The sequence below is a fragment of the Chiloscyllium plagiosum genome, unplaced genomic scaffold (genome assembly GCF_037043375.1).
Source record: "Chiloscyllium plagiosum isolate Xiang-an unplaced genomic scaffold, Cpla_swu_hap1 HiC_scaffold_22, whole genome shotgun sequence".
Classification (NCBI taxonomy): Eukaryota; Metazoa; Chordata; class Chondrichthyes; order Orectolobiformes; family Hemiscylliidae; genus Chiloscyllium; species Chiloscyllium plagiosum.
The window spans coordinates 42588958-42603100 of record NW_028270160.1 but is presented as its reverse complement, the minus strand read 5'-3'; the positions used below and the strand labels follow the sequence as shown (position 1 = coordinate 42603100).

At 39.7% G+C, this 14143-nt stretch overlaps 1 protein-coding gene across 1 annotated transcript in view; it reads right to left on the bottom strand.

Moving 5' to 3' along the window:
• adgra1b (adhesion G protein-coupled receptor A1b) overlaps positions 1-14143 on the bottom strand; it is a 529688-nt gene that overhangs the window by 216429 nt on the left and 299116 nt on the right. The window contains exon 9 of the mRNA XM_043712551.2: positions 7526-7724. Coding sequence (XP_043568486.2) covers positions 7526-7724 — 199 coding nt within the window. The remainder of the gene's footprint in view (positions 1-7525; positions 7725-14143) is intronic.

The following is a 14143-nucleotide window of genomic DNA, read 5'->3' as shown; positions in this document are numbered from 1 at the left end:
TGTCCAGAATAACATCAATCTAATTGAGTCTTACAGGAGCTGCGCTTGTCCAGGGGAGTACAGTGTGCTACATTACATTTTTGACTTGTGCCTTATAGATGTTGGCCTGGCAGTGGGAGTCTCAGGAAGAGTTACTCACCCCAGAATGGTGAGTTTGCAACTTGCTGTTGCATCCACAGTTTTTATGTGGTTGCTCAATAAAATTTCTAGTCAATAGGAATCCCCAGGATGTTTATAATGTGGTATTCAAGAATGACAATGCCATTAGATTAGATTCTCTCTTCTGAATATAATAATTTTCATGTGCTTTCTTCACATGAATGTTACTTTTCACTTGTCAACCGAAGCTAGGTGTTGTTCTGCTGCATCTGAACAAAAACTGCTTTGGTATCTGAGGAGTTGCAAATGGAGCTAAAAATAGTATAAACATCAGTGCACACTACCACATCTGACCTCATGATAAAGGGAAGGTAATTAATGAAGATGGTGGAGCCTCGGACACATCCCTGTGGAACACCTGCAACCTCATCCTAGATGTGAGGGGACTGGCCTCCAACAAGCACAGGAAATATCTTTGTGTTCAACTATGATGCAAACCAATGGAATATTCTTCCTGATTCCCACTGACTTCAATTTTATTCGGACTCCTTAATGTCACACAGTCAGGCGAATGCAGCCTTGATGTGAAAAGCAGTCATTCTGAACTCACTTCCAGAATTGCACTCTTTTGCTCCATATTTGGTCCAAAGATGTTCGGCAGTGTGTGGCCTGAGGGTCTGGCAGAATTCAACTGAGCATTGGTGCGTAAGATATTGCTACAGCTACTTTAGTAAAACTGTTTTTTTGATCGGCTGTTCCTCGGTATTCTTGAGAAGCTAGTGGTGAGCTGTCTTCCTGAACCACTGCAGTCCACATACTGTCCATAGACTCACAATACTGTTAGGGAGGGAATTCCAGGATTTTGGCCCAACAACATTGAAGGAGTGGCAATATATTTCCAAGTCAAGATGGTGAGCGGCTTGAGGGGAACTTGCAGATGGTGGTGTTCCCATATATGCTGTATATTGCTCTTGTCCTTCTAGATGGAACTCGTCGGAGATTTGGAAGGTGCTGTCTAAGGATCTTTGGTGCATTTCTGCAGTGCATGTTGATAATACTGTTGATGACACCTTCTATCACTTTGCTGATGATTGAGAATAGGCGGCTTGAGTATTAACTAGAGTGAATGGCCTGGCTCTACTTTATGTGGGTAGGAAACACCTGATACATTTTCCAAATTATGGATAGATGCCAGTGTTGTAGCTGTACTGGAACAGTTTGGCTAGAGTTGCAGCTTACAGATCTTTGTTGGAACATTGTATGCGTCCATTGACTTTTAAGCATTGCTCCTGCAGAAGAAAAGGACTAATGATATTTTTCTGTCCTGTGCCAATATCATCGTTGGACTAGCAGCTTGTTGACATACATGAATGCTAAAGATAATCTCTTGCTCCAGTTCTGTTGTGAAATGTTTTGACTCATTGCTCAGTGGATGACACTAATACAATTAGGCATTTGAATTGAGGGTCATTCAGGTGTGGCTATCATCACAAAAAGAAAATGTAAAAAGCTTTTTATTCAGCTGTAGCAACAGGACCAACAGTAGCAATAGCACCAGCTGTCTTCTATGTAGACGCACTCCCTAAAACAGAAGGAATGGGTACAGAGGTGCAGGTTGAAGGAAGCAAGACCCCTAAATGAGGACTTACAGGCAGCAGACTAGCTACCCTGACACATGAGAGCACCAGTGCTTCAGGAACTCCAGACTGAGATCTGAGGTTACTGTTGATACCTGGATCTTCAAACAGGACTATGTAGGAACCTCTTGCCAGTGCCCAGAAGGTGTCAGCCACTAGAGGCTCATTCCACCCTCCTTGGACTCTCCCAAGTCTCTCTGAGGGAGGAAAAGCAGGGAAATAGAATTTTCAGCAGTTTGTGAATGCTGCAAGCTGATCTTCAGAGTCAAAGAGTCATGCAGCACTGAAAGAGACCTTTCGATCCAACCAATCCATGTTGACCGTAATCCCAAACTAAACTAGTCCCACCTGCCTGCGCTTGGCCAAACCCCTACAAACATTTTTTATTTATATACTTATCTAAATGTCTTTTAAACATTGTCAATGTAGGTACATCTACCACTGCCTCTGAAAGCTCATTCTACATATGAACCACTCTGTGTGTCAAGAAATTGCCCCTCATGCCTTTTTAAATTCTTTCTCCTCTCACCCTAAAAATATGCCACCTTGAAATCCCTACCCTGGGAAAAAGACATCATACAACACCAAGTTATAGTCCAACAGATTTATCTAAAATCACAAGCTTTCGGAGCACTGCTCCTTCATTAGACTGCTCCTCCTTTACCTGACGAAAGACCAGTGTGCACAAGCTTGTGATTTTAAATAAACCTGTTGAACTATAACCTACTGTTGTTTGACTTCTGAATTTGCCAATCCAAGTCCATCTCTATGTGCATTTCCACATCACAGGGAAAGGACAGCTGCCATTCACCTTAACTATACCCCTCAGGATTTTATAAACATCTATAAGGTTAGCTCTCAACCTCCATGCTCCAGTGAAAAGAGTCCCAGCCAATTCAGCCTCTCCTTTTAACTCAAACCTTACATACCTGACAACACCCTGGTAACTCTCTCCTTCCTATAACAGGGAGGTCAGAACTGGACACAGTATTCCAGACAAAGCCTCACCAATGTTCTGCATAACCACAACATAACATCCCAACTCCTATACTCAAATGTCTAAGAAATGAAGGCACCCTATCTTAACCACCCTATCTTTATGTAAAGCAAACTTCAAAGAAGTGTATACCTGAACCCCAAGTCTCTCTGTTCTACAACACTACCCAAAGCCCTACCTTTAACTGTATAAGTATTGCCTCTGTTTGTTTTATAGAATGTAATACCTCACATCGACCAAAATTAACGTCCATTTGCCACTCTTTTGTCCATTGGCCCAACTGATCAAGATCTCTTTGTAATCTTAGATAACCTTCTTTACTCCCCACTATGCCACCAATCTTGGTGTTATCCACAAACGTACTAATTGTACCTTCTATATTCTCATCCAGATCATTTATATAAATGACAAGCAAAAGTGGACACAGCACAGATCCCTATGGAGTACTGCTGGTCACAGGCCTCCAGTCCGAAAAACAACCCTTCACCATCACTGTACATTTCCTGCTATTAAACCAATTTTGCATCCAACTGGCAAGCTTACCCTCGATCTCATGTGATCCAACTTTACCAATTAGTCTACCATGTGGAACCTTGTTAAAGCCTTTGCTAAACTCCAAGTAAACAATGTCTACCATTCTGCCCTCATCAATCTTCTTGGTTACTTCCTCAAAAAACTCAATCAAGTTTGTGAGACACAATTTCCTTTGCACAAAACCGTGCTGACTATCCCTAATTATTCCTTGCCTCTCCATTTGCACATAAATACTATCTTTCAGAATCACTTCCAACAAATTACCCACCACTGAAAGCAGACTTACAGGTTGATAGTTCCCAGATTTTCCTTATATCTCTTCTTAAACAAAGGCACAACATTAGTCACTCTCCAGTTATTCTGCAACTCACCCATAGTTATAGATAATACAAATATTTCTGCATGGGGGTCCCACAATTTCCTTCTAGGAAGGTAAAAGGCTGTGAGTGTCAGCTGTTTGGATGGTGATTCAAGGTGCATGTAGAGAAAGGAGTGAACGGAGCTATAAGTTGTGCTGACCTGAGGTATACTGTGAAGAAGATATTGGGGCAACATAGATTGTAGGGCTTAGCTCTGAAGGCTCTACGTCACTCACCTGTCGTACCTTCATGCGGTCCTGGCTCCTTCACGTAAGTTTTCTTAAAATCAACTTGTTCAGAAGTGTTATTACGCACTTCTGGAGGACGTGGAACTTAAATCTGAGCCTCCAGATTCTGGCTTCTCCAGGTACTGGCCAGGGGACATATTGCTGCTGCTCACTTGCTCAGCCATTTTAGCTGACTCAATTAACCTGATGGGTAGCTGTCCTGCCAAGTTCCCTGCTCCCTTGAAAAAGTATCATCATGGCAGGATTATATTGGGCTACCCTACTGTAACCTACTTGCTATGCTGCGGGGGCCGACCTGACCACCCAGTCACCTCTCATTTTCATTACCCTTCCCACTCTCTCTCTGACATGATCATCCTCGGCCTCCTCCATTGCCGCAGAGAATCAGACCGCAAATTGGAGGAACAACACCTCATCTTTCACTGGGGTAGCCTACAGCCCGGAGGACTCAACATTGAATTCTCCAATTTCAAATAACCTCACTTCCCATTTCCCAAGTCCCTTCCCAGTCCCTTCCCCTCCCTTCCATTCCTCTGATCACCCCTTCCTTCTAGCTACCAACTGGATTCATTCCTCCCATCGACCAACCAGGTCATACCCTCTACCTGTGTTCATTTATCCCTAACTCACTATGCCATGTACCCTCCTCACCAAAACCCTCCTCCAATTTCACCTCACTTTAGCTGCAGCTCCCTTTACACCCACCCCGAGTCCTGAAGAAGGGTTACACCTGAACCATTGACTTCTCCAGCTCCTGATGCTGCCTGATGTTCTTCCAGCTTCCTGCTTGTCTACCTTGGATTCCAGCATCTGCCGTTCTTTTCTTTGTAACTAGTGCTGCCTCCAGACCAACAACAATGGTCTGAGAAAAATCAGCCCAAGCACTCCTCAAGGGAGCCTTGGCTTTTTGGCAGATTTGGCATTGATAAGCTCCATTTGGAGCCACCAGCAAGAAAATTTGAAGTTTTTGCTTTCTATTTTAAGCAGTACAGTGGCTCCTTTAAAAAATAATAAACTCAGCAGAATACCTGCAACCAACATAGGATCTCACTTTACATTTTTAAGCAGCTTTGTGGTATGTCTTCATACTTTCAGACTGGAGTGATCATCAGGATTAAGTGCTTCTACAGCTTTCAAACACAGGCCATTCATTTTCAAACAAACAACAGCCAATAATGAAGTTCATCCTCACAAGGCTTCACAGGAACTGGATGTTCCTTTTTAGATCGACAATTCATTTTTCCTGAACACTGATTTGATAGGTAAACTGACATTTTGTATTTTATGATACACTTGTCTATCAGTTAGGCGCATGCCACAAATTAAGTTGAGTCATTTTACTTGGGTACATTGACTGAAGGCATTGGTGTTCTTCACAATGTTCTAGCATTACCAAATGGTTTTGAATTGTAGAAACACAACCACACATGCCTTTCAGTCAAGTGTGAGACCAACAGCAGGTACGCTGTTTAAAACTAAGTTAGATTTCATGGAAACATACAGAACAGAAGCAGGTATAGGCCAGTCAACCCTCTGAGACTGCTCAGTACCCGATTCAACACAGCATCCTGTTCTTGCTTTCTTCTCATATCTTTTGATCCCTTTAACTCCAAGAACTGTATCTAATTTCTTCCACAGGTTCACCACACCCCAGGTGAAGAAATTTCTCCTCATCTCAGTCCTAAATGACCTAACCTGGATCTTTCAACTGTGATGGCTGAGTCTGTACTCCCTGGTCATCGGAAACATATTTCTTGTGTTTACTCTGTCTAGTCCTGTTAGAATTTTATGAGATTTTTTATGATTCCCACTCATTCTTCTAAATATAGACCTGACTGTCTCAGTCTCTCTTCATATGTTTTGCTGTCCCACGAATCAATCTGGTATTTGTCGTTATTATTCAGAATTATTTAATTATGATTGTGGGAGTTATGAAATTTGTGCTTTTATTCTAGGGAAAATATCCTGGAATTATGTCCATTTCTCAATTGAGAAACAGCCCATATGAGTGACTTTTTTTGGCACAACGATGACAGTTGTCTTTCCAAGAGGCAGAATGTATGAACCTGTGCTAATAAATAACTATGATGGTTGCATATTCAGGTCTACAATTATATTTAATAGCTTGCTTCGAATTGTTAGATAAATTAAGCATCTAGAAGAAATAACAAAGTGTGAGAATGTGGATTCAATAATATATTATAGTCAAAATCTTTCAGAAGAATCATTTCTCAAATAGGTGAATTGCAAAGTTGGGAGCAATCAAAGCTTTCAAATAACTAAGTTCTACGTTTTTCAATTTTAGTTTTTTTGTACATTTCTCTGAATCATACTGCTGAGTTCTGAAGGTCTGAGGGCCAGTAATCATCAAAGTACTATCCTTCATTCTCCTTAGATATTGGCAAGAAGATTCACTTTCTTGAAAAGGAAATTGCCTCCAACTTTGCACATTCTGAAGCATTTCTCAATCACAAAAGAAACACAGTTTGACTAAGAAGCCATGTTGCGCCCAAAACTACAAACATCTCTTTTGCAGAGGGCATGCATTCTGCATGCAAAAAACTAAAGCACCTGAGGAATAAACTTGCTAAATAATGGGCGGGTTTTAAGATAAAACGTTCAACTATAGAGGAACAAAAAACAAGCCGACTGGGACACATCCACACGCTGGCTTTAGATGAACCTAAGAAAACACAATTAAACTAGTTTGGAGATAGTCAAAATCCATGTTTAAATTAAAATAATCAAGAACATGACAGATATAGAAAAGTATTTTTATCTGCTTAACAGCATTAAAATGATAATACAATTATATGAAATACCATTTCAGATTTAAAAAATCACAACACCAACAATTTTCTTCATCCAAATAATGCTTAAGTTTTCAATTTTGACTTACTGTGATAAAACTATTCAGAAATATTGCAAGATACTGCACAATACTCAAGACACACTTCTTATATTCTAGTTATTGATTTCCTCACATTCTCAAAGGATAGACACACGTTATTTCAAAATGAAGCAAATGATGCTTTAAATAATGACCACCTAATATTCCAACCTCTGTCTTTTCATCTTGAAATATATCAATAATGAATTCTGTTCTACTTTTTGCATCTATTATTGGATTCCCAGTTAGATACAATATTGCAGTGACACCCCCTGCTTCATTAAACTTCAAGTCCCAAAAGATAAATTGTTAGATTAGTATCAATTTTCCATCTTTCTCTACAAGTCATTCACATATTTAGATTAGATTAGATTAGATTAGATTACTAACAGTGTGGAAACAGGCCCTTTAGCTCCTGACCTACTGCTAATCGATGCAAAAATTATTAAAGTATAATGTACAAGTTGGAGATTTTTTTTCTGGCTACATAAGGATTCTAAGTTTTTTTTTTGCATTCATATCAGCAATAACAAGATTTGTATCAACGGATGATATCTAGCTGTAAACCCAAAACTGTGCAATGCACTAATTTTATTTCAAATCTTGCAGCTAGTAAAGAAGGATAGTCATGACTGGACTCTCTTTTATGGGAATTCAATATAAAGGAAGTGATTCTACACAGTGGATCATCTAATCCACCATGTTTACATTTCTGAACGTTCCGTAAAGAGCTCAGGGTATTTGGTTATATGAAGAAGTACCTGGCTGAATGCGTGAAGGACTCTCGTAACTTCATTTGCATAAGCACACTCGGTGTAGTTTCCTTCCATCCAGCGTCCAGTTCGATCACATTTACGCCATGCTTTTCTTTGCCGATGGTCTCCATAATAAGGTACAGATCCAAATGGATATCGTGTACAGGGGTAGTATGCTGTGATACCAGCCAATGTTCGAGGCCATCTGTAGAAAAGTGAAAGCAGTGTGAAGACCACATCTTTTTATTTCCTTCACTTTTGGATTGTGGATTAAAAATAAGACACTGCTTTAAACCAAGGAGACTGTGTAACAAGATGGTTACAGTTTCAAAAATTATATTTACTGGTGTATAAAATGTGGCTTTCCCTGGAACAATGAAATCACAAGCAAGACACTTGAGAGCCATTGGGTTCTGAATTAAGGGAGATAATTACTTAACAACAAGATCTTTTTTGGCTCCTGACCAGGTGGCCATGGCACTTATGAGGTCTAATGCAGCAGAGAAAAAAACTTCAAAACAATCTCAGAAATTACTGGGAAATCTCAGCAGGTCTGGCAGCATCTTTGGAGAGAAATCAGAGTTAACGTTACACATCCAGATTCTTCTTCAGAACCGATGTGTCACAGATGCTGCCTGACCTGCTGTTTTCATTTGTGATTTCCAGCATCCTCAATTCTTTCAGGTTTTTTTCACAACAACTTCTCTCTCTCTTTTTTCTGGATGAAAGTAACAAATGTCTCTAACTCACTTTCTCTGTAGATCCATCCTAAAGGAGAAAAAAAGGGATAGAGTTTAAATTATGGGGTTGTACAATCATATTGTTATAGAGTCAGAAGGTTATAGAATCATACAACACAGAAACATACCCTTCAGTCCAACCAGTCCACGTCGATCATATTCCCAAACTAATTCAGTACCAACTGCCTGCGTTTGGCCCATATCCCTCCAAACATTTATTCATGTACTTATCCAAATGCCATTTAAACATTGTGACTGTACCCACATCCAGCACTTCCTCTGGAAGTTCATTCCACACACAAACCACTCTTTGTGTAAAAGAAACTGCCCCTCGCACCTTTTCTAAACCCTTCTCCTTTCAACTTAAAAATATGCTCACTGTTCTTAAAATCCCCTATCTTTGGGTAAAGACATCTGCCATTCATCTTGTCTATACCCTCATTATTTTATAAACTTCTATAAGGTCACCCCTCAACCTCCTATGCTTCAGTGAAAAAAGCCCAAGTTGTAAATTAGCAATTCATGTTTCCAAAATGCCATTGATTAAAGACAATTTGTTTGCAACAAAGTTATTTCCTTAATAGGTCCAGAAACTTGGTGAGTGTTATCTTTCAATCTGCATTGGTCAGTTAAGTAATTGGGGGACTTTAGATAGTCTGATAATATCTTCTCATATTTAGGATGAATCTGGGAATAATGGGGCTTTATCACCAGCACACTACCCCAGAATGTTGTAACACCAGTAAGATTAATAGGAAAGTATGCATTTTTTAAATACTATTTGTACAGTTGACCAGAGAGGAGTTTCAAAATAATAGGAGGATAAGCTTTGTAAGATAATACATTTAACTTTGTTTTTTTCAAATTTGTATGTGATAATTTCTGTTATAACTATGGGGCATAGTGATCAAAAAGTTATGGTATTAGTCTTTAATGAAATGCAGGCTGGCTCTGGAATTTGGCAATATCTTGGTGACGCTGATAGCATTTGGAAATATGGGTGGAGGAGCTTTTCCTTCAGACTGACAAAGCACAGGCTTAAAGCCGCCCACCACCCTCCACCGACATAACAGTTGCCCTGTTAATAAGCCAGAAATCCAGGCTCTAACATTCACTTCTCACAAAAGAACAAAACTCAGAACAGGTGAAATTGATGCAAAAGGGAGAGGTCAAGAAAAGGGTAGGATTGGAACCAGAGCAGAAGAAGGATGAGATCAACAGGAGAATGTTAATATTAATAAAGGGCAGGGGCTAATAGCAGAATATGCAAACAGGACACAGGCTGAGAGTAAAACATTAACAAAAGAATGGTTTTTCAATTTAAGTGTCTACAATATCAGGAAATGTGTTTCAAAACAAAGATTTTTAGCTCCAAATGCAAGAGAATATGAAATAAACAAAACACAATGTAAATAATTCTCATTCCCCAATGACCTAAGAACTAAGAGAAAGAAGTTTGTTTATCCCTTATTGGTCAAAAACAAATTTACAAAGCACCTCCCGTTAGATATTGTCACTACTTTTCCTAGATGAATTTCTCCTATATTCATTCTTTGATTCATCCATTAAAATGACCATGTTACCAGTACAGGCAGTTCTGCTATTACATGTCTTTTGGTCACACAAATTGGCTGTAATGCCATTGCGTGAATAGGGAATGCTTTTTCTAATACCCAAAATTTAAAGTGTGTGTTGGTTATAACACAATTACATCACCAACATTTTAAGTTTATTTGTGTTGAGCGATTTTTATATAGCGCAGTGTCACACAAGAATGTGTAATAGCAAAACTACCTGTACTGATCATCTCAGAAATATAGAATCACAAAATCTTCCTCATGGTACTCGGTTTTGTCATTGTCTTCATGGGTGTTAGGATCTTCAGAGTGTCCTGAGTAACCATGATGAAGTGGAGGAAATTAGGGTTGGACATGTCAGTTGTCAGTTTCCTGGGGTGAGCAAGAATAACAGTGGTCATGCACCACTCCTTCAGCAGTGCTGCCATGAAACATGCAGCATCCTCAATGCAGATCCAGCAGAATAGTTTCTTGACTGTTGATGAGAGAAGAAAGAGCTGAAAATGTGTTGCTGGAAAAGCGCAGCAGGTCAGGCAGCATCCAAGGAGCAGGAGAATCGACGTTTCAGGCATGAGCCCTTCTTGATGAGAGAAGCATGTTCCAAGGTGATATTGAAATCTCTTTGGTTTGGGTGGCTGGGGGAGAGGGGGCTTTGGTGGTGGTCCTCCTGTGCCAGTTCTGACAAACTTCTCACTGAAATAAAATGCGGAACTGTGGATGCCGGAAATCTGAAACAAAAGCAGAAACTGCTGGAGAAGCTCAGCAAGTCAGGCAGCATCTGTGGACAGAAAACAGTTATGATTTTAGAGTCCAGTGACCCATCGTTAGAATCCCATGTTCTGGTGAAGAGTCAATGGATACTAAATGTTTACTCTGTCTTCTCTCTATACATGCTGCCAGACCTGCTGAGTTGCTCTAGCAGTTTCTGCTTTTGTTTTTGATGAAGTTTGCTTCAGATTCAAAACATTAATTTTATTTCTCTCTACAAATAACACCTGATCTGCTGAGTACACCAACATTTTTTGTGGAGGTGGCAGCTTTGACTCAGTGATAACAGCCTTGCCTTTCAGTCAGGGGAGCATTGATTAAAGCCTCAGACACTGAATGAGCACATCAGCCTGCACATCCATCTGTGAGTTGAGTGGGCAGAGTCAGAGAATTATCAACTCCACAGTCGTGACTTTCAAGAATGGCTTTATGGATTTCAGATTCACACTCTGTTAATGAAGGAAGCTATGCAAAACTTGCCTCTGTGCACTTGCACTGGATTCATGTTTCCATAAGAAGTGAATAAAACAAAATATCCCTCCACATTCATGACCCAACTATGCCACCTCAAGCGATGTAACCACCCCATGACTCAGATCTCCAGTCCAAGCCAAACTCCCGCATTGACTGTCCATGCCTCTCATATCCTCCATGTGAACCAATGCCTACATGTCCCATTCCCCACCTCCTCCAACCACTGCTATAAAGGCTTTCATGCCTTACATGCCAACCTAATCCTTGTGCCATCACATTGAGCTCATCTTGTCCTCCTTGCCAATCTTTACCCATGTAACTACCACCCTGCATCCTTACATGCCAACTTACCTAGAACTCACCACAGGCAGAACTCGGGACAATGGACGGATGAGATTAAATAAATTTCTCAAGTGTCAATTGCAGTCTTTACAATTTTGAATTTTAAAAAAATCATGCAGCTAAAACAGCTGACTAAAATTATATTCCTTCAACTAATTCATGTCTCATATAAGAAATGTTTCAATCACATCCTCAATCCTTCTTAATAAGAAGCATTAGCATTCACTTATACATCCACTTCAAGAAGTCTTTTAACACATGGTGCTGTCAATCAAACAGTAAGCTGGCAGACACTCGACTGTGATAATAGATGGTTGTGAAGTCAGTCATGCATCAGTAATCCAGTAATGGAAGCCCTTAGGTTTATGCCAGTAGATAACACAGAAACAAGCTCTGTTTTCTTTTAAGTACATACAGGTGATTGTTTCAAAGCTGTGAAGGGGCCAAGTTGTAAATGCCTTCAAAGCTAAAAAGTTCCCTTTGCGAGGTCAACTTTACACTTTTGTTAGTTGAGTTTGACAGGTTTGTTGACATTTCCAATGAATCTGGCAGCTAATAAATTTATTCATAGTTTGTAAAATTATTTTTTTAAACAATTCCAGAAGTTATTTTACCCCATGCAAAGGGTATCTAATCTCCCTGAAATGACATCTAACATTTCCCAAACATATCCCAACAGCACACCTCAGGAAGTAGCTTACCTTTCCAATCAGGTATTTTGGCTTTCCGAAGAAGCACACAAAGTACAGTTCTAACCAGGTCCACTCCCCAGACCTCAGGTTTCACACTCTTGGGCAACCAACATCACACAGAAGTGAAGGGAGCTAATTATGTAAATTATTTGCTGCTTCCATGAAAAGTGCATGCTCAAGTCACAATCCAACCTCATTGCTGCCACAATCAAAATGGGAACAGCCGTATTTGTGAGTAGGACTTGCCATTTCTGTTCTAACTTACTAACTCTGCCATCACGGGAGCTTCTCTGTTGTTGTGAAAATTCAGATCCTAGACTTTGCTGGCACCTTAATGCATTATTGAATGACTGCTATATTGTTGCAGGTGTTGACTTTTTGATGTCTATGAACATTAAAAAAACTACCTGTTCTTTCAAGTGCACATCGTTATCCCATGGTACTGGGTGAAGAAAGATTTCAATGTTACGATGGTGGAAGAGGGGAAAACTGTAAAATATCTCTGGATATGTAAAGTAGATGACCAGTGGCATTCTCTAATTCTATCTATCGTGATCACAAACAGAATGTAAACAGTAAGTGTACATGCCATCTATTACTGTGCTGAACTCAAAGGAGAAAGAACAGCACACTTGAGGCAAATCTAAAAATGCACACACAGGTGTCATTTCCAACCTGAATTCTCCTCTTGAAAGAGATGTGAAATATTAATTTAAAAAATTTCATATTTATGTTTGAGTTGGCAGGTGTTAGTGGTAACAAAAGGAATAATATCCATTTCAGGCACCTAACTGTACCATTTAATGAATCATAAGGCACTAGCAGGGTGCCATGCTGACCAATTTAAGGAATTATTGCTGCAATGTGACCATCCTTAACAACATCCCCAATTTTGTGACACATTAGGTTCAATTTTATGCCATGAGATCATACCCACAAAGAATAGATGTGACATTTCCCAATACCCTTTTTGATTTTATGAGTTCTAATGAAAGGCCATTGACCTGAAAAGGTAAATCTGTTTCTCTACCCACAAATATTGCCTGACCTGGAGACTATCACCAATCTTCTTTGCATTTATTCCAGATTTTCAGCATCAGAAGGGTTTTGTTTTTGGAACCCTTTACCAACTTGTTTCACTTTGTAAACAGAGGAGACACCCATTCCATTCAGGGACATAGGGCTTAAGAGAAGTACAGTTAGCATTGCAAGACAACTCTGCCATTCGATTATATCATAACTGATCTGGCTGTGGTCTCCACTTCACCTTTCCGTCTGTATCCCATAAATCTTGACCACTATACCTCTCAAAAACTCACCCATTCAGCCTTGAATAAATTCAATAAATTCAACAATTCAGCCTCCGCTGCTTTCTGGGGAATTGAATTCTACAAACTAACAATAATCTAAAAGAAAAAAAATTCTCCTAATCTCAGTCTTAAAGGGTGAACTTCTTAACCTTAAACTGTATCCTCTATATCAGTTCTCCCTGTCAAGAGGTAGCAACCTCCCAATATTCACCCTGCCATGTCTTCTTAGGATCCAATATTCTTATTCTTCTAAATGCCATTGGGTTTCTTTCTTCATAAGCTCAACCATCATCCTTGGATTGGTTTGAGTTTACCATTTCTGAATAGCTCTTAAACCAAGTGTTGCTGAAAAATGGACACAATGTTACACTCGTTAAGACACATTGCAAGAATACAAATTCAAAGGGGATACACAACATTTAGACTGTGCAAAAGGACAGTGTGGTATCAAGTGACTACTCAATGTAATTATATCTTTTCTAAATTAAGAACAAAACTGCAAACAGTCCTTCAATCTGGTCTCACCAAGCTGCAGTAAACTTTCCCTACTCTGATATTTCATCCTCTTTGTATTAAAACAACATTCCATTTATCTTCAGAATCACCTGCTGTACCTACAAACCAAATCTTTGTGATTCGTCTGCCCAGCTACCCAAATCCCACTGTATTACTGAGTTCGACAACCTCTCTTCACCTAAATAGCATTCTGCTTTCCTGCTCT